The 22,228-nt window shown below is 43.4% G+C and overlaps 1 protein-coding gene across 2 annotated transcripts in view; it reads left to right on the top strand.

The window, feature by feature from the left end:
• Positions 1–22,228, top strand: part of CCBE1 (collagen and calcium binding EGF domains 1) — a 474,905-nt gene that overhangs the window by 277,193 nt on the left and 175,484 nt on the right. Inside the window, exon 2 of one of the 2 annotated variants that reach the window (XM_075587459.1) lies at positions 17,267–17,448. The exons of the other annotated variant lie outside the window; for it this stretch is intronic. Coding sequence (XP_075443574.1) covers positions 17,371–17,448 — 78 coding nt within the window. The 5' untranslated portion in view covers positions 17,267–17,370. The remainder of the gene's footprint in view (positions 1–17,266; positions 17,449–22,228) is intronic. 2 annotated transcript variants of the gene reach the window in all.

Genomic DNA, 22,228 nt, shown 5'->3' with positions numbered 1-22,228 from the left:
AATAAATGTATTAAATACAGCACATAACTCCAACGTTTCGATCCCACAGGGGGATCTTCCTCAGGGTGGCACCACCCTGAGGAAGATCCCCCTGTGGGATCGAAACGTTGGAGTTATGTGCTGTATTTAATACATTTATTTTCATTCACCTGAGTGCTGTCTCCCTTTTTGCTGCTATGCGGTAATGTATACTTTTATATATATATATATATATATATATATATATATATGTATATATTTTATGCCCAAAAACACTATTAGCCACATTTGGTTAATAGGGATCTTGGGTACAAGTCTGGAGGGGTAGGTTTGTTTTGGGGGCAGGGGGTAGTTTCCCTGGGGAGGGTAGTTAGGCCCCCCGGTGGGGGGTCGCAGGATGGGTTAACTTAGCGGTTAGTAAAGCATTGCACTTTTTTTGACGGTATTAACCCCTTTGGTGCCTGTGATATACCTTTGTAACAACAGGATCAAACGGGTAATATTATTTCTATCATAGGCTTCTCTAATAATAGATACAATATTGCGAAAGCCTAGGATAGAAATATGATCGAGATACAGGATCATTAACGCATTTATTAATGGCCGTGTTAATTCCCGCATTGTGAATTATTACTGCAAAGTTGGTGAATACCAATTTAACATTGCGGTAATAACACTCATCATTTTTGGGGGGGGGACCGGGTGCGACATTAACTCCACGTTAGCGGAATTTGATGTACCCAGCCCATAGACCCCTACATGAAATAAACATGTAAATACATTAGGCACGAGAGGATAATGACATTTGGGGAGGTGGAATTGATCATGGCTTTTATTCAATACACGCTTTGCATGAGTGAAAAAGCCAATATTTTAACCTCATTCCAAGATGTTTCCGCTTGGAATATAAGAGATAGCTACAACGTTTCCAGGGATATAACACACAAAAATGTCATAATGACATCAACTTCTATTTCAAAACACCTTGGTGAGGAATGTCCTCGTGACAGCTGCTGTAGTGTCTAAGACATATACAGGAGTGTTGTATGTTTGATGAACGTCAAATGAGACTGAAAAACAAAACATAGCAATATTGTGTTTAGTCAACGCATAAAAATATTTCTGTTGGATAGGCATACTCCTGTAGTCCGTTTTTACATACTGTAGAGAGTTATTACTATAGAATGAAAGATTTTTGTAAAACGTTCTGATGTTAAAAGGTTTATTACTGGAAATAACGCCAGTAAATCACTGCAACCTCTGTATAACTCCATATGGGTTTTTTCAAAAGGTATTATCTTAAAACAACTATAATTATACTGTTAAACATTTTGAACGTTTCTATAGTATGAAAACAATTATTTCCCGCTATTAATATTAAAAAATTATGATTGTACCGTGCAACAGAAGGTGCACTATTATCTTTGTCTCATGCTTACACGGCATGGAAGGGAATAGAATGACTCAACATCCAATACCATCAATGTTACTGCATTGTTTACCGTAATTACATGAACTTCTATCTGTTGCAGAGTAACCATTGGGAGTTTAAACATCACAGGGGAAATGTATTGTCATTAGCTCATCATACTTATTGCTGATTTCTTAAGCAGCAAGCCACTTACATTGTTTTCTCCTGTACATTTTTGAAATACCTTTCATTTTTTTCTCAGCTGTTTTGATACGGTATGTTGTAAAGTGAGTATCACATGACAATGTTACAGAAGTTTTTCAATACTTATGTAACAGGGGCAAACGGTATGTGGCTTAGAAATCTGCCCCTCGCTACAGATACAAATGATTAATATTAATATGTATATATACATTTGTTACTGATCATCATACATCTCTGATTCCTACCACTAAACCTATGATTATATTCCTAACCCTATCAATACCACCTATTTTACTAGCTATAGTAACTCCATCACTAACTAACCCTGTCTCTGTCTCTTCCTCTCTTACTGACTCTGACCATCGGAATCCTACCCATCACTCTCAACATTCCGAGCTTCTTCTCATTGATATTTGTGATGTCATTCAGTACGTCTACCCTCTCTTACAAAGGGGTGGACAAAGACCTAAAAATCTTAGGAGCCAGAAGATTGAGCAGAGTGTGGGTGTTTGTGGGGTTATTTTCTGGGTTTGTAGGTTGAGGGAGTGGGAAGGATGTTTGAGGGGTTTGTTGAGCTGGGAGGAGGGTGTTTTAAAGGGGCGAGACAGAGACACACACAGAGAGACAAGGGGTTAAGAGAGGCAGTCCCTGGATTTAGATGTTTACCTCCTACCCTAAAAACCTTAACCCCTTACCCTAAATCCCCTAGCCTAATCCACTACCCTACAAACCTTAACCCCTTACCCTTAAATCCCTATTCTTAACCCCCTTCCCTAACCGCAAAATTAACCCTTAAATTAACTTACCTTGGCGAAACAGCTGGCGGCTGAGTGTCCAGCGGCAGAGTGGCTGTGGCGGAGGGTCCATGTGTGGCCAAACATCGTGGAGACTTGGTCGCGGCAAGACAGCCGATTCCTATTCCGCCTTAAAAATGTCTGCAACTTGACATTCTCTTAGAATGTTTTTTTTTATGACAGAGCTTTGATCGCTGAAATCTTCTAATCTTTTCTTAATGCCAGTTAGATATATTTGTAATTAAACAGGACGATAGTCACACGTGTTCTGGCTGAGGTGTGACGCTAAGGAAAAAAGCTAAAAATGTACAAAACATTATCATTTGTAGGGCTGTAGTAGAGCTGTATCTTTAAGGCCATTTGAAGCCGCTTTGTGTGAGTTTGGCAATCATATCACTCATTTTCTAATGATTTTTCGTTCCCAACGTGTGATGTTTGCTTACTCTTAGCACTAAGCCAGTCTCTTTACTGCTCCCGCGAGACCAAAGCTCTAAGCCCTTAACAAATTCTTCTTATTCATTGTTTTGACAAATATGTCAGTGCTGAGCTCTTTATTTTCTTTTATGAGTAGTGTATCTAGTAAACTGCTTTATTGTGTCTCTGTGGAGACTGATCATTTAATAATGGGATGGTGTGGAGTTTGTTAGTCATTGCCTCCGAGGATGATTCTGTGTCTGGGAACCAGCGTACATTTTGTAGAAGGACAGGTCAATATCTAAAGTATTTGCACTTGTAAGAGCTTCTAAATGTTGCAAGGGAAGACTGAGAAATTGGGTTATGACCTTGGGTATATTAGCATTAAAAGGCTGATATTACTTGATACCTAACTGTACTTATTATGGCAGCTGTTTTACACAGAGTAATCAGTATGTTGTGAAGCTGCTTTTTCATGTCAGAGAAGCTCTGAGTTCCATTTTAAGGCATTCTGAGGAGTAAATATTGGTTTTCTGCACTCAGAGTCAGCAGCCCGGCTCACTGAGCCATTCTGCAATAGCTCGGTTCTGCTGCTGCCTGGGTTATCCAGCAGCTTGGATGCTTAGCCAGCCCTGAGTATCATATGCAGTGTTTCCACTTTCAAGTGTAAGATTTTGTGGTCCAAATCCAAAATGTCTTGTTTTTTTCCTGATCATCGCTGACCTCTGCTTCTCTGCAGTTGGTCTGCTCAGCAGTAGGCGGCCACAGTCCAGGCCTGCAGACCTAACAATTTGTGTCTGCCCTGCGGCAGTTTGTGTCCGCCCTGCGGCAGTATGTGTCCCCCATGCGGCAGTATGTGTCCCCCATGCGACAGTATGTGTCCAACCTGCGGCAGTATGTGTTCCCCGGCAGTGTGTTCCCCGGCAGTATGTGCCCAACCTGCGGCAGTATGTGTTCCCCGGCAGTATGTGTCCGCCCTGCGGCAGTATGTGTCCCCCATGCGGCAGTATGTGTCCCCCATGCGACAGTATGTGTCCCCCATGCGGCAATATGTGTCCCCCATGCGGCAGTATGTGTCCCCCATGCGGCAGTATGTGTCCCCCATGCGACAGTATGTGTCCAACCTGCGGCAGTATGTATTCCCCGGCAGTGTGTTCCCCGGCAGTATGTGCCCGCCCTGCGGCAGTATGTGTCCCCCATGCGGCAGTATGTGTCCCCCATGCGACAGTATGTGCCCAACCTGCGGCAGTATGTGTTCCCCGGCAGTGTGTTCCCCGGCAGTATGTGCCCGCCCTGCGGCAGTATGTGTCCCCCATGCGGCAGTATGTGCCCGCCCTGCGGCAGTATGTGTTCCCCGGCAGTGTGTTCCCCGGCAGTATGTGCCCGCCCTGCGGCAGTATGTGTCCCCCGGCAGTGTGTTCCCCGGCAGTATGTGCCCGCCCTGCGGCAGTATGTGTCCCCCATGCGGCAGTATGTGTCCCCCGGCAGTATGTGTCCGCCCTGCGGCAGTATGTGTCCGCCCTGCGGCAGTATGTGTCCGCCCTGCGGCAGTATGTGTCCGCCCTGCGGCAGTATGTGTCCCCCATGCGGCAGTATGTGTCCCCCGGCAGTATGTGTCCGCCCTGCGGCAGTATGTGTCCCCCGGCAGTATGTGTCCGCCCTGCGGCAGTATGTGTCCGCCCTGCGGCAGTATGTGTCCGCCCTGCGGCAGTATTTGTCCCCCATGCGGCAGTATGTGTCCCCCGGCAGTATGTGTCCGCCCTGCGGCAGTATGTGTCCGCCCTGCGGCAGTATGTGTCCGCCCTGCGGCAGTATGTGTCCGCCCTGCGGCAGTATGTGTCCCCCGGCAGTGTGTTCCCCGGCAGTATGTGTCCGCCCTGCGGCAGTATGTGTCCCCCCTGCGGCAGTATGTGCCCGCCCTGCGGCAGTATGTGCCCGCCCTGCGGCAGTATGTGCCCGCCCTGCGGCAGTATTTGTCCCCCCTGCGGCAGTATGTGTCCCCCATGCGGCAGTATGTGTCCCCCGGCAGTATGTGTCCGCCCTGCGGCAGTATGTGTCCCCCGGCAGTATGTGTCCGCCCTGCGGCAGTATGTGTCCGCCCTGCGGCAGTATGTGTCCGCCCTGCGGCAGTATGTGTCCGCCATGCGGCAGTATGTGTCCCCCGGCAGTATGTGTCCGCCCTGCGGCAGTATGTGTCCACCCTGCGGCAGTATGTGTCCGCCCTGCGGCAGTATGTGTCCGCCCTGCGGCAGTATGTGTCCCCCGGCAGTGTGTTCCCCGGCAGTATGTGTCCGCCCTGCGGCAGTATGTGTCCCCCCTGCGGCAGTATGTGCCCGCCCTGCGGCAGTATGTGCCCGCCCTGCGGCAGTATGTGCCCGCCCTGCGGCAGTATTTGTCCCCCCTGCGGCAGTATGTGTCCCCCCTGCGGCAGTATGTGCCCGCCCTGCGGCAGTATGTGCCCGCCCTGCGGCAGTATGTGCCCGCCCTGCGGCAGTATTTGTCCCCCCTGTGGCAGTATGTGCCCGCCCTGTGGCAGTATGTGCCCGCCCTGCGGCAGTATTTGTCCCCCCTGCGGCAGTATGTGCCCGCCCTGCGGCAGTATGTGCCCGCCCTGCGGCAGTATGTGCCCGCCCTGCGGCAGTATGTGCCCGCCCTGCGGCAGTATGTGCCCGCCCTGCAGACCTAACATCTATTCTATTAAATACTGTATAAGTGCCGTAGTGGTAATCATTATTCAGCACTTTGCAGCAAAAGGATGCAAACAGTGCAAGCTGCAGAGGAGGCAGCTTAAAAAACGCGGGCACCAGGTGGAATGGTATTGTAAGATATTAAAATCTTATAATCTTGAGTGGGATGCTGGGTAACAGACAGCAGGAGTATATACTAGAAGAGAGAGCAAAAGAGGCAGGGAACACAGAGAAGAAAAGAGGCATGGTACACACGTGAGAGAGGAAAAGAGGCAGGGTACGGTACACACGTGAGAGAAGAAAAGAGGCAGGGTACACACGTGAGAGAAGAAAAGAGGCGGGGTACATACGTGAGAGAAGAAAAGAGGCAGGGTGCACACGTGAGAGAAGAAAAGAGGCGGGGTACATACGTGAGAGAAGAAAAGAGGCAGGGTATGGTGCACACGCGAGAGAGGAAAAGAGGCAGGGTACACACGAGAGAAGAAAAGAGGCAGGGTACGCATGCGAGAGAAGAAAAGAGGCAGGGTGCACACGCGAGAGAAGAAAAGAGGCATGGTATGGTGCACACGCGAGAGAGGAAAAGAGGCAGGGTACACACGCGAGAGAAGAAAAGAGGCAGGGTGCACACGCGAGAGAAGAAAAGAGGCAGGGTACACACGCGAGAGAAGAAAAGAGGCAGGGTACACACGCGAGAGAAGAAAAGAGGCAGGGTGCACACGCGAGAGAAGAAAAGAGGCAGGGTGCACACACGAGAGAAGAAAAGAGGCAGGGTGCACACGCGAGAGAAGAAAAGAGGCAGGGTGTACACGCGAGAGAAGAAAAGAGGCAGGGTGCACACGCGAGAGAAGAAAAGAGGCAGGGTACGGTACACATGCGAGAGAAGAAAAGAGGCAGGGTGCACACGTGAGAGAAGAAAAGAGGCAGGGTACACACGCGAGAGAAGAAAAGAGGCAGGGTGCACACACGAGAGAGGAAAAGAGGCAGTGTGCACACGCGAGAGAAGAAAAGAGGCAGGGTGCACACACGAGAGAGGAAAAGAGGCGGGGTACATACGTGAGAGAAGAAAAGAGGCAGGGTACACACGCGAGAGAAGAAAAGAGGCGGGGTACATACGCGAGAGAAGAAAAGAGGCAGGGTACGGTGCACACGTGAGAGAAGAAAAGAGGCATGGTACGGTGCACACGTGAGAGAAGAAAAGAGGCATGGTACGGTGCACACGCGAGAGAAGAAAAGAGGCAGGGTACGGTGCACACGCGAGAGAAGAAAAGAGGCAGGGTACGGTGCACACGCGAGAGAAGAAAAGAGGCAGGGTACGGTGCACACGCGAGAGAAGAAAAGAGGCAGTGCACACATGAGAGAAGAAAAGAGGCAGGGTACGGTGCACACGCGAGAGAAGAAAAGAGGCAGGGTACGGTGCACACGCGAGAGAAGAAAAGAGGCAGTGTGCACACGTGAGAGAAGAAAAGAGGCAGGGTACAGTACACATGCGAGAGAAGAAAAGAGGCAGTGCACACGTGAGAGAAGAAAAGAGGCAGGGTATGGTGCACACGCGAGAGAAGAAAAGAGGCAGGGTGCACACGCGAGAGAAGAAAAGAGGCAGGGTGCACACGCGAGAGAAGAAAAGAGGCAGGGTACACACGTGAGAGAGGAAAATAGGCATGGTAGATAATATGTAAGCACATTAAGACATTCAGTGTATAGCACAGAAGGTGAGTATGGGGCCACTCATTTATTCAGGTTGCAAAGTAACTGAGACAGCTTAACATACATAAAAAACAAGTTATTTAAATGGCTGGAAATGAATTTGACCCATAATTATTTACAATGTTTTGTTTCTCTTGATGGTTACTAGTAGGAGGTTTCCTGTGCCCTTGTGTTAGTCAATCAAATCAAATCAAATCAGCTTTATTGGCATGACGAAAGAACATTTCAGTATTGCCAAAGCGTGAATAATAGGGGGTGGGGGACAATAATTACACAAATACTAGGGATAGGGTATAATGATTGCAGGGTATATGGGTAACAGTTTCACACAGGGGTGTGGGGGTTAGTGTACGTCTCTCAGCTTGTGGCAGGTGCTGATATAGTGTGCAGCCAGTTCTGCTGTGGTTTCATCTTCTCCCAGGAGGATCGCTATTTTTTGGTTCTCTTCTGTATTATTAAAGTTCTGGATAACAGCAGTGAGTTTCTCTAGGTGGGCACTGCTCACTTCAGAGTATTGTGTGCAACGCAACAGGAAGTGAGTTTCATCTTCTACCTCACCTAGCTCACATCTTTGGCACAGTCTCATCTCCCGGGGCTTCCAGTTCTGTCTATGCCTGCCTGTTTCTATTTCTAGGCTGTGGGCACTTATTCTGTACTGGCTCAGGGTCTGTCTCTGTTTTGGGTTTTTTACCTTCAGTAGGTAGGGTGCCAGAGTGTATTCTCTCTGTAGGCTGTGGTAGGTCTCCAGCTTCTTTGAGCGTTGGATATCATTTTCCCATCTTGTTACATACTGCTTCTTCATTTCGTTGGCGATTGAGTTGATTTCTTTTTTCGGCAGGTTGTTAATCTGTGTGGGGTTTTGTCCTTGGAGTGAGAGGACAAGTTGTTTGATGGCACAGGGTTTAGTGAGGAGGTCCTGGCTTTGCATTGCTCTGTAGCAGTAAGACTGTGGTTGGCTCTTGTTTAGGTGAGCCCAGAATGTCAGTGCTCTCTTCTGTACCGTGAGCAGTAGAAGAAAGCGGCCCAGCTCAGCCCGGCATGCATTGTTTGATGTACTCCTGTGTACTTGGAGAAGGTATTTGCAGAATTCCAGATGCAGTATTTCTGTTGGGCTGGTATCCCATTTTGTGGAGTCTGGGTATGTTACAGGGCCCCACACCTCGCTGCCATAAAGAAGGATGGGTGTGATGATGCTGTTGAATATTTTCTCCCAGATTCTTATTGGTGGTTTAAGGTGGTACATCTGTTTCCTTATTGCATAAAATGCTCTGCGGGCCTTCTCCTTCAGTGTATTTATGGCCAGGTTGAATTTCCCTGATGAGCTTATTGTTAGACCAAGGTATGTGTAGCTCGTTGTCTGTTCCTGATTGAAGACAGGAGCGGTGTGTACTGTAGGTGGCAGTCTGGCCAAAATGTTTACAGAAATATTTTCACTGGTAACCATGCAAAGGTATAAAGATGCTGTACTGTAAGCAGCTCAATCTACTCAACAATTCAGCTGAACTGTCATATCAAAAGGATTGCATTTGAAAAGGTACAACATAGAGCATAATGAAGCCTATTCATTAAAGTGTACCATTTTTTCACATGTTCACACATGATTTAGTTCCAGCTGTACAAAGCTATCCGTTATACAAAATGTGTGTGAAAATATATTGCAACATGAGGCAGATCATGGGAGCAAATGCCAATATGTGTGTCATGCTGTATGGTATGTGTATGTGTGGGCATACAGCATCATATCTGTGTCTCAAACTCGCAGCTACTAGAATATGCCCCATAGTATATTTACACATGTTCTCACGCAGACCTGACGGTACAGACATTCTACCAGCCTAATTAAAATAACGGTTCCATTTTATTACGTTCACTAGTTCATATTGTTCCTAACAGGTGAGGACTACACCTTTTAGTGACTTAGTTACGCTGCACAATCTAATACATTTATATTATTCTAAATAGACTCACATTTTTATTAACATACAGTATATATATTAATTGTATTACCTGTATTATAAGTCAGCCTCCCCCTGGTTGCTTTTTAAAATGCACCCTTTCTTGTGTGATAATGAAAACAGTGTGCATTGCCCACACACTGCAACCTTAGGCCCAGATACACTAAGCTCCATTAAATCAGGGCAAATGGCGTTGGGTAACCTAAAATAGTAAGAGACGTTATTTTCCCTAAGTTTAAGGCATGTCCACAAAACTAATTATATGCAAAAAGCACGTCCGTTGTTTATCGCATTGGCTTAATGTCAGGTTAAATTAGCGCTACCCTGTGTTAGCTTCCAATAACCTGGCGTTGCGTCTGTCTTACCCAAAGGTGGCGCTACCCAGACCCTAACGTACAGATTTAGAGAAAGATACATGGAGACCTATGCACAACATACCGGAGATACCTGGGGGATAGGCCAATATAAGTCAATGTATACTTTGCATATCACAATTAGCATGTTTCCCGGGTATCTCCTGTTTGTTCAGTTTTGTGCCCAGGTCTCCACATATTGTATAAAGGAGTCTCCGGGGAGGTCTCTCTCCCCTCTTCTCCTGCCCCCTCCCATATTTCAGTGTCTGGATGGGAGTCAATAAACGATCGCTAATTCTCAGCGTTAACGTTAACGGCCTTTAGTGGATAAGCAATGTTAGGGGGAACGCCACTTTTGCACATCATTAGCACTAAAAGCCATATAAATGTACGCTATTTCTACAAGCCTCATTATGTCTCTAACTCTATTCATATATCTCCATCTCTCCTTCCTTCCCACTTCTCAGTTCACATGAACTCCTTTCCTACCTGCGCCCTCTGACACTACACAGATATACCCCCTGCACTAAAACACACCCCTACAAATCATCCTGACACATTCTCTTTCTTTCCATGCTTCTCCTCCTTGCTTCTGGGGATATAGCTCCCAAACCTGGTCCCTGCCTTTTTTCTACATGCTCCTGTCCTCGCCTCCCACATGCGATTTCCACATCCCCTGCCACCCTTCCTCCTCTCTCCCTTTCTCCTGTGCCCTTTGGAATGCTCGCTCCCTCTCTAACAAGTTCCTCTCTGTGCATGATTTCTTTCTCTCTCACTCTCTGCTCCTATTTGGTATAACGGAGACCTGGCTCACTTAGTCTGACTCTGCTCTGGAAGCCGCCCTCTCTTATGGTGGCCTTTCTTTCTCCCACACTCCGCGCCCTAATGGCAGGGGTGGAGGCATGGGGCTCCTCCTCTCCCCGCCGTTACCGTACCATTCCTATTCCTCCCTCACTTGCTTTTCCCTCCTTTGAGGCTCACACTGTCCAGATCTTCTCTCCTCTCCCTGTCCATGTGGTGGCCCACCTACCTCTACTCATCCCCCTCCTGCCTTTCTCTCTCACTTTCAATCCTCACTTTCAATCCTGTCTCTTTCTCTCCTCAGACTCCCCTGTTCTTCTCCTTGGGGACTTCAACTGCCACATTGATGACTACTCTCTCTCTTGGGCTTTCTGCTTTCTCGCTCTAGCCTTTTCATTTGGCCTTCAACAGTGGACTGCAGCCAGCACCCACAAGGATGGCCACAACCAAGACCGGGTTTTCATTAAAAACTTTTCTCTCCCTGATTTCTCCATTTCCCCCTTTTGTCTCTCTGTGAACATCACCCCATTTCATTTTCTCTCTCTCGCTTCTCCCCTTCATCTCCATCTACCCATCATTTCTGCAGACCTGAGCTCTATTAACCTACCAGCTTTTGATTCCACTTTACGCTCCACCCTCTCCTCTCTCAGCCCTGCTCCAGACCCTGAAAACCTGGTCAGGAACTACAACTCTGCCTTATCCTCCTCTCTTGACCTACATGCCCCGCTTTCTCTCTGCCTTTCTCGCCCTTCTAACACCAGACTCTGGCTAAATTTCCACACGCACATGCTGCGTTCCTGCACTCGTTCCTCTGAACGCCTCTGGAGGAAATCTCACACTCTCACAGACTTCCTTCACTATAAATTTAACTGTCCTGTTTCCATTCTGCCCTCTCTCAGGCTAAACAAACCTACTTTTCTTCACTAATCAACATGCACAAGTCTAACCCACGCCGACTCTTCTCTGTCTTTGACTCCCTACTCAGACCACCTTCAGCTGCCTCTTCTTCTTCCTCCATCTCACCTCAGGACTTTGCTGCCTTTTTTTAAGGAAAAGGTGGAATCCATACATCAAAACATCCCCTCTGTTTCCTCCTCCCACCCTACACAGCTTCCTAACTCTCCTCCTGCCTTCCTTGACTCTTTTTCCGCTGTCACAGTGGAGGATGTGTCACTGTTGATCTCTTCTCGCTGTAACACTTGCCCTCTTGACCCAATTCCCTCCCATCTCCTAAAACCTCTTGCTCCTACTATAATCCCTATTATCCAGATTTTTTAACTCCTCCCTCTACTCAGGTACCTTTCCCTCCTCCTTCAAACATGCAACAGTTATACCATTACTCAAAAACAGCAAGCTTGACCCTACCTGTTTTTCTAACTATCGACTGTCTCCCTCCTGCCTTTTGCCTCTAAACTCCTTGAACGTCTTGTATTCTCTCACCTGCTCCATTTTCTCACCACCTATTCTCTCCTAGACCCTCTACAATCTAGCTTCCACACTACTCACTCCACTGAAATAGCCCTCACTAAAATAACTAATGACCGCCATGCTGCCAAAGACAGAGGTCATTACACTCTGCTCATATTACTTGATCTCTCTGCAGCATTTGATACCATGGACCACCCTCTCCTCCTTCACATTCTCCATACACTTGGTATTCATAACAAATCTCTATCCTGGATCTCCTCTTACCTCCCCCATCATACTTTCAGTGTCCCTTCTGCTAACACCTCCTCCTCCTATATCGATCCCTCTGTGGGGGTACCCCAGGGCTCTGTCCTTGGACTTCTCCTCCTTTCTTTGTACACACTCTCTCTAGGTGACCTAATCACATCTCTTCGGTTCAAATATCACCTCCTATGCTGACAACACACAAATTTACTTCACAGCCCCTGACTTTACACCTGCTGTACAGACCAAAGTTTCTGAATGTCTCTCTGCGATATCATCCTGGATGGCCCTCCGCCGACTTAACCTCAACATGTCAAAAACAGAGCTCCTCATATTTCATCCCAAACCTGGCTCAACTACCTCCTTCCACATTACTGTTGGAAGTTCTGTCATACACCCAGTAGCGCAAGCACTCTGCCTAGGGGTCACACTCGGCTCCTCTCTCACATTCTCTCACATTCAAAACATATCGAAAACATGTCGCTTTTTCCTCCGCAATATTACAATGATACACCCTTTCCTCTGTTGCTCGACTGCTAAAACTCTGACACAGGCCCTCATTCTCTCCCGTCTCAAATACTGTAACCTCCTGCTGTCCGGCCTTCCTGCCTCTCATCTGACTCCCCTTCAATCTATCCTAAACACTGCTGCCAGAATCACTCTACTCTTTCCTAAATCTGGCTCAGCATCTCCCCTGCTGATATCACTCTCCTGGCTTCCTATCAAATCCTGCATCTCACACTCAATTCTCCTCATGTTTAAAGCTTTACACTCTTCTGCCCCTCCTTACATCTCAGCCCTAATTTCTCGTTATGCACCATCCTGACTCTTGCGTTCCGCTCAAGGATGTCTTCTCTCTACCCCCTTTGTATCTAAAGCCCTCTCCCACCTTAAACCTTTCTCACTGACTGCCCACACCTCCGGACTGCCCTTCCCCTCAATACCTGACTAGCACCCTCTCTATCCACCTTTAAGAACCACCTTAAAACAACTGCTTAACGAAGCATATGAGTAGCTCTGAGGCTAAAACTATACACCTGATACATAAAGCTTGGCCCCTTGCAGACATACTTACCAGAATGCCCTCCTGCTGTCTCTGTACGTTCTTCCTACCTACCAATTAGATTGAAAGTTCTTTGGAGCAGGGTCTCATCTTCCTAAATGTTAATTTTTATGTCTGAAGCACTTATTCCCATGTTCTGATATTTGTATTATTTATTATTTATACGATTGTCACGTGTATTACTACTGTGAAGCGCTATGTATATTAATGGCGCTATATAAATAAAGACATAAATACATACATAGGAGTAAAACTGGGTTAACATTAGGCTATTCCCTTTTGTGGATAAGCGTCACTATTAACCGAATGTTCATTTAGATTAGGGTTACACTAACTATCGTAACGGAGCTTAGTATACCTGGACCATGGTGAGATGTTTTTAAAGAAGAATTATATATGCAACTATCAAAACTATTTGATCCTCCCCACATGGCACTCTTTCTCTGTCTCTCCCCTACCCCCCTCTTCCTCTTTCTAAGGCCAGTATACATCAAGCCACGATGTACCCAAATCTGGTAATGACTTCAATGGCAGGTACAGTACTGCCAGATCCAGGTACCATACCCCCATCACAGTGTGATGAATCTAAGTTTGATGCTCTGTGGGAGATGGAGCATTAGAATTTTCACAGTCTCAGATCTACATTCTTAGCACATAGTTTATACCAATAATTTGGATATGTAGAAACTTTTCCATATATTGTCAGCTAAACTGTATGGGTAATCGAGGATGATGTGTGTACACACAAACTTAAGGTATAAAACTGGCACATTTTCTCGCCTTTGACTTAAAGTTTTACCCATACATTATTCGGTGTACAATAATTACAATGCTTCAAAGTTTTAAGAAGTGAATTCAGTTTCACAAATCTTATAAATAATGAATCCATTTGCTGGGTCAGTACACAAGTTAGCATTTCCGAATTTCTTTCACTGCCAAGATTTTGGATTAGCCAATAAAAACAACTCAAAACTTGACAATTTATTGAGACCAGGCATGCTTCTAAATTTATCCCAACTGTGCTCTTGCCGAATCATTGTCATTCCTTTAGCATGAGGATTTACAGAATGGCAAAGCATGTATTTTTCCCCAGTTAATTTAAATCAGTTTTCTCTAATCTGTATTAAAACAGAGAGAAAGGAATGACTTTACAAAAGTATGCTGTGCGTGCTGAGAAAACCTTACACAAGCAAATCACTAGGCTAAGCACATTGGATTAAGTATTCGGCAAGCATAGCAAAAAAGAAGACAATTGGTTTGGCATGGGAGGGAACAATCATAAAACGTAGTTAGTCAAGTTGATCCATTGACAGCTGTGTGTAGTTTATGAGATAAAACTGTTTTTTATTGTTTAAGTGAGCGAAGGGAAGATTTCAACTAGACTATGTGGCCACTTTGGGTGTTTGTTTGTCTGGTTTTTTTTGTTCATGTGTTCTCCAAAGGTTATATATACACCTAGACTGATTGTGATGAAACGTTGAGGGTACCTTTATGCCATTATAATATTTAGCTGCCAGAAGTTTCAACCAAATCGGTACAGCTCTCATCTTGGACTTATTGTTTTTTTAGTGGTAAAAAAAAAAAAATCACTGTTACATCTCATTGACCAGGTTCTTGATATGAAACATTACTTATATTATTTTGCAACTTAGCCTTTTCCTTGTTATAAATACACATTGATGGGAAAATTTCTTATGGACAAAGATCTTCCCTGTATCCATAATCATTACTATAGAATTCTGCCAACAGTTTCCAGGTTATTCCTTGTCTCATTTTTTTCAGAATACTGTAAATTAAAAAATGTTGCTAACATCTACAGTACCAAATTCTCATCTATTCTTGGGAGCCAAGTAGTGGGAAAAGGCAATCACATTTTGGGACGAATTTGAGAAAAAACTAATTGACAGCAGGGAACAGCTTGTAAGAATATTGCCAAGCTCTTACTCACCATGATTCCTAGCAGATATGTTATTGTTTTTGTTTTGTTTTTAACGCCCCACATTTTTGGATACAGATATTCCTCATATTCAAAATCAATTTGACAGAATTTTGCATTGGGGATCAATATAAGGATGTGCTGGTTCTTTTTTCATATTCAATATTTGTGTTGAAAATAGTTGTTGTGTTGACTGTTGAATACAGCTTATTCAATGAAAAGCTAAAAACTGATATATCTTGCGATGAGCATCCAGTTTGGCACACATTTAGTCTGTACTGGTGTGATATTGCGTGCCAAAGTTTGTGTGAATCATTTCAGCCGATCACGACATATAAAAAGTAGACGGAAAGCATATAAATAGGTACAGGGCAAACGTTTACACTTATGGTTAATAACAAATGGTCATATCTCTCAATTGGCTAACGAGGGTGTCCTCAAATTTGGCATCTGGTATCGCATTGGTACAGGCTTTAAATAAGTCCAATTTTGTGTGCAACCATCCAGTTGACTGCAAGTTACAACAGTTTGTTTGTAACCAGAAAATTAAATCGCTGTTTTGACCTTATTTTAATTATTTTCCCGTCTGAACATATTCTCACCAATTTTGGCACATTTCTAGTATGTACAAAATCTTAGCAACCTCAAAACCCGGTGCCACAGTTCTATATATTTATATATTTTATTGTACCAACTGGAGCACTACTGGGAAAGTGACCTCAAGAAGCCGCAATGCACGTCCAATATGATGATTTATTTCATTCACTTGTAGATGTTGTTTCTTCTCATACGTATGGGTCATTTAGTTTAATCTTTTGGCCAAAACATGTTAAGATGCAACAGTGTCAAGGTGTGACCCTTTCATCAGGTGCCTACACTATCGATTTCATACTGTGTCCTTTGTATTTCCTCCGCTGCATAGAGAGAAGAGGAAACACACTAATGATAGCTAATAGAATGGGATGCGCTGCACTGCATACATAGCACACATTGACTATCATTATTTTGTTTCCAAATTAATGGATTTTAAAATGTGTGTGAAATATGATGTTAAGTTGTCACATGAGTGAGTAATATTGTACATTGTTGTGTATATTGAAACTATGTCAAATATAATTTGCAATTAAACCTTATGTAAAAATAACAAGGAAAAGGAAAGGAAATTCACTACAAAAATGTTGTTAAAGGAATGTTATTGGTGGGATCAAATTGTTAAAAGGCAGGAAATTGACAGTTCTGGGCCCAGGATCCATTAATCGGTCCCCCTCTTGCTCTGCATTAAGTCATGAAGCTTATCACTGCAGTATGTAACATAATAGATGAAATCACAAACTAATATATCATCTATAAATTAGCAAAATATGCAATTTTACATCACTGTTTGAACAAAGAAACAAAACATATAAAATATATTTATTGTATTTACAAACATGTATATACTGAATATCTAAATCTGTATATATATACTATATATATATATATATATATATATATATATATATATACTATATATATATATATATATATATATATATATATATATATATATATATATATATATATATATATATATATATACACATACACGTTTCTATTCATCTCTACTATATCTACATGTATTTAGACAGTAATGAAATGAATATGTAAACATAAATATTTGTTTCTAATATACTGTATGTGTGTGTATACTGTATTTTTGGGGTTTTTTGTGTGTTTGTTTGACTGAATATGGATATATCTTGTTATACCTGTTTCCATGCCACCTTTGGCTACTAACCTGCCCTACTTCTGCAAGTGAGCCCTGGTAGAATCAGGCTGTCAGTAGTCAACATGGGGTTTTCCCCCTCCTTGGTGCTGCACTTGAGTGACAGTGGGAGGCGGTGACATCAGGCCTGAGCATGTCCAATCATGGGACAGGCCTGGTGCCTTCCACCTAGCTGTACGTAAGGGCAGTGCCGCCCCAAATTTAGCAGTGCCTCTCCCCACTGGAGAGAGGCAGGGATCACACAGGTTTGGCTGGAGCTTGGCCTACCCTATTCCTCTTCCCCTTGGGGGAGAGTGAGTGATACACCATACCTCTGTTCCTGGGCCCCATACCCCTGGGCCAGTGATACCCTATACCCCTGGGCCAGGGAAGAGCTAGGACAGCTGCAGGGGCCCTGACCTGTAGTGGTAGTCCAGGGACCATCCTCTAGTTGACCATCCCAGCGACTGCTGTAGGCAGAGATCTGCCTTGTTCCTGTACTGTACAGACCAAGAGAATAAACCATTCCTGTTTTTATACTCCCGCTTAGTGCATGATCTTACTGGGGGAAGAGGTGATTAGTTCTACTGTAGGAGATCATCTTCACCTATCTGGAGCCTTAAGCAGATGGAGGCGCTGCACTGCTAGAGAACCATGTGGGTAATGTACCTGATCCTGATCCTGTGTCCCCACTACCACCGGTGGACAGCTCAGCCCTCCTGTTACCAGCAGGTATCATGCACAACACGACCAGTAATGGCAGAATCTCCCAGAGGGTGGGGGAAACACTGTTACATACTTGTGTGTTCTTTGCTATTACTTGAGATGTGTGCGTGTGTGTGCGTGCGTGCGCGTGTGTGTGTGTGCGTGCGTGCGTGCGTGCGTGTGTGTGTGTGTGTGTGTGTTATATATTATTTTTTTGTACATACAAAACATTTAATTAAAGAGAAAATTAGTTGAAGATTAAAACAGACAAAAAATTAGTATTTGAAAATTTGAGTTCAATGAAATTAGAGATCTTTTTATGATAAAATGGTTTCCTCTTACAAGAGTCTAATAAAAGTCTAGTTAAAAGAATCTTTGCTTGAGGTCATATTTACTGTCCAAAAGTCTTTACTGTAGGAGCAAATGAGTATTTTTTCCATACTTCTCACAGTGTAGGATGTTTTGGTAATTTTATCGATGAAGATCATCAGTATCCTATGAGCATATTCATGGAAGATTAATCATTAATTATAAATTATCTCATGCCATCAATGATGCCATGCAGTGATATCATCAATGATGTAACGCAAAGCAAGAGTTGGGAAGATATGGGTCAGGGCCCATAACAGTGAATTTCTGGAGCTGCCGGACCCCGGTACACTTGTCCCAGCTCTCCGCCCATTTGGGCGTCCTTGCTTCCACCTAGGGGTACAGTATGTGGTATAGGGTACAAAATAACATCTGTGCTTTATATTGTGTGAAAAGTTAATTGATAAGTGAATGGGGCTGCAAGGTGTCTTTTAGCACCAGAAGGTGTCTTATGACATCGCACCACATAGTTACATATATACATAGTAGATGAGGTTGAAAAAAGACATAGGTCCATCAAGTTCAATCCATGCTAAATTTAGACAACACATACTTTATCCTATATCTATACTTACTTATTGATCCAGAGGAAGGCAAACAAAAAAACCCATTAAGGGGAAAAATTAATTCCTTCATGACTCCAAGAATTGGCAATCGGATGAATCCCTGGATCAACATCCTTCCCATGTATACTTATTTGGTATATCCCTGTATGCCTTTCCCATCTAAAAAGATGTCCAACCTTTTTTTGAACAAATCTATTGTACTGCACCGACACACTTTATTCGAGCAAATACCCAGTATGTACCTGGCAGATACCTGGAATGCGCCGCTCCTCACCTCTGACAAGCCCCGTTGTGTTTGCCTTCCCAGCCTGGGTTCATGCCTGGCTGACGGGCGGCTGATCTGTTAAATGATAATGATTAGGATTTAATAGGCTGCAATGCTTCGCGTGTCTACCAGATGGCATAAATTCATGAATTGTAATGCAGTATATATATATATACTGTGCAGTATTGCAGCCAGCGGGAATAAAATGCTTCAATCCCTGCATGGAAAATACCTCAATGCACTCGGGCAGAAAACAGTCACAAACCTCAATACACCCGGGTATACCCGAATTCGTGGGACTAGCCGAGCTCGAATAAAGTGTGTCGCCAGTGTATCTGCCATCACAGTCTCCATGGGTAATGAATTCCACATTTTAACTGCCCTTACTGTAAAGAACCCTTTCCTTTGTTGCTGGTGAAATTTCCTTTCCTCCAACCTTAAGAGATGGTCCTGAGTCCTTTGTACTGCCCATGGGATGAATAGTCTTTTTGAAAGCTCCTTGTATTGTCCCCGAATATATTTGTATATAGTTATCATATCCCCTCTTAGACGCCTCTTTTCTAATGTAAATAAATCTAATTTAGTTAGTCTCTCCTCATAAGTTAGAATGTCCATCCCCTTTATTAATTTGGTGGCTCTTCTCTGCACTCTCTCTAGTTCCATAATGTCCTTTCTTAGGATTGGTGCCCAAAATTGTACTCCATATTCAAGGTGTGGTCTTACTAATGCTTTGTAAAGGGGCATAATTATGTTTACTTCCTTCCATCCATTTACCCGTTTGATGCAAGATAAGATCTTGTTTGCCTTTGCAGCTACTGCATGACATTGGGCACTATTGCTAAGCCTGCAGTCTACAAGCACTCCTAAATCCTTCTCCATCAAGGATTCCCCCAATGTATCGCCATTTGATTTATAAGTCGCCTTTTTATTCTTGCATCCCAAATGCATAACCTTACATTTATCTGGATTAAACCTCATCTGCCATTTACCTGCCCACGTTTCCAGTCTCTCCAAGTCCTTCTGAAGAGAAATTACATCCTTCTCTGATTCTATTACCTTACACAATTTAGTATCATCAGCAAAGATGGAGACTTTGCTCTTGATCCCAACCTCAAGGTCATTAATAAACAAGTTAAAAAGCAGGGTCCCAGTACCGTTCCCTGAGGTACTCCACTCACGACTTTAGCCCAACCTGAAAAAGTTCCATTTATGACAACCCTCTGTTGTCTGTCCTTTAACCAGTTTTCAATCCAGGTGCATATATTATTACTGAGTCCAATTTTCTTTATTTTGTACACCAACCTCTTGTGTGAAACCGTATCAAAAGCCTTTGCAAAATCTAAGTAGACCACATCAACTGCATTACCCTGGTCTAAATTCCTACTTACCTCCTCAAAGAAACAAATAAGGTTCGTTTGGCATGATCTATCCTTCATAAATCCATGCTGACTATTACTAATAATTTTGTTTTCCATTAGGTATTCCTGAATATTATCCCGTATTAAACCTTCAAGTAGTTTCCCTACTATTGAAGTCAGGCTTACAGGTCTGTAATTTCCCGGTTGTGATCTAGCTCCCTTTTTAAATATAGGCACCACATCTGCTTTACGCCAATCTTGTGGTACTGAGCCTGTGGAAATGGAGTCCTTAAATATTAAATATAATGGTTTTGCTATTACTGGGCTTAACTCCTTGAGAACCCTTGGATGTATGCCATCGGGGCCAGGTGCCTTATTTACTTTAATTTTTTCAAGTCGCTTATGAACTTCTCCCTCAGTTAACCAATTGTTCATTAATATGGAGGTTGTGGCTTCATCCTGCGGCACTACTATTGAACTTGATTCTTCCCTTGTAAACACAGAGGCAAAGAATTTGTTTAATACTTCAGCTTTTTCCTTATCTCCAATAATCTGCCTACCCATCTCACACTGAAAGGGTCCTATATTTTCTTTTCTCATTTTTTTGTTATTAAGGTACTTAAATAACTTTTTAAGGTTGACCTTACTTTCTATAGCAATCCTTTTTTCATTATCCATTTTTGCTAATTTAATTGCCCTTTTGCAATTTTTGTTACATTCCTTATAATTCTGATACAATGTTTCCTTCCCTTCTGACTTAAAGAATCTAAACGCCTTCCTCTTCTTGTCCATTTCCTCCCCTACCTGTTTATTTAGCCACATTGGTTTTGACTTATTTCTTTTATACTTATTACCCAAGGGTATACACTGATAAGTGTGCTTTTCTAACAATGTTTTAAAGACTGCCCATTTATCTTCTACATTTTTCCCTGCAAAAACATCATCCCATTGTATTACTACTAGATTAGACATCAGTTTATTAAAATCTGCCTTTCTAAAGTTTAAAGTCTTTCTTGAACCCAAGTAATCTGTTTTTTGATAATTTATTTCAAATGAGACCATGTTATGATCACTGTTACCCAAATGTTCCAGGACTTGAATATTTGTTATTACGTCTACATTGTTTGATATGACCAAATCCAGAACTGCCCCACTCCTGGTTGGTTCCTCAATAATTTGGGCCATATAATTGTCTTTAATCACCCCCAAAAACCTGTTTCCTTTTGTTGTAACGCTAATCTCATTGCCCCAGTCTATGTCTGGATAATTAAAATCCCCCATTATGCAAACATGACCCAGTTTTGATGCCTTCTCCATTTGCAAAAGTATTTTAGCTTCCTCAATCTCACAGATATTTGGTGGTTTATAGCATATTCCCACAAACATTTTCTTTATACTTTTACCTCCACTGCTAATTTCTATCCACAAAGTCTCTACATTTTCATAATTTCCTTCATAGACATCATCCCTTATAATAGGTATTAGATCCGGTTTAACAAATAAACATACTCCACCTCCCCTTCTATTTGTTCGATCCTTCCGAAAAAGAGAATACCCCTCTAAATTAACTGTCCAGTCATGAGTTTCATCCCACCATGTTTCAGTAATGCCTATGATATCATACTGCTCCCTTGCAGCTATTAATTCAAGCCCCCCATTTTATCTGTCAGGCTTCTTGCATTAGCAAGCATGCATTTAAGTTTTTGTTCAGCCTGTACTATTATCTTATCTGCTCCTTCCTTTCTGCTCCCACTTGGTTTAATCTTTAGAAGTTTTCTAGTTTATCTGTATTTACTATGGGTGTCTCACTGCTTGTCAAACTTGCACTTGCCCCCATTCTACCTCCATACCACCTTGTATCCTCCTCTATTCCATTTAGTTCATTATCTGTTTCATTCCCCTCCCCCCTCCATCCTAGTTTAAAATCTCTAGTAAATATGGACAATTGTGTCTATGAAAATGAAGCATGTAATGAGAAAGATCTGTCATTTATCTCTTGTAAATCTTTCACTACATTGTCTTCAAGTATTATTTTACTCAGTGGGTGAACATGACCGTGGACTGATACAAATGAAATGACTGTGGGTTTAATTTCACACAGTGATGAACGAGTATGATATATTATACAAGATGATACAAAGGTCTATAGATAGCTTAGTGAAGTAGGAATGTTAAGTGTGAGGAAGCCTTTAAAGCAGGATTAAAGGGGTAGTCACACGTTCAATTCTGAGATTTGATTCTTGTTGGCA

This window comes from Ascaphus truei, chromosome 1 (genome assembly GCF_040206685.1).
Source record: "Ascaphus truei isolate aAscTru1 chromosome 1, aAscTru1.hap1, whole genome shotgun sequence".
Taxonomy (NCBI): Eukaryota; Metazoa; Chordata; class Amphibia; order Anura; family Ascaphidae; genus Ascaphus; species Ascaphus truei.
The sequence above is the reverse complement of the archived record's forward strand: the minus strand, read 5'-3'. Positions and strand labels throughout refer to the sequence as shown.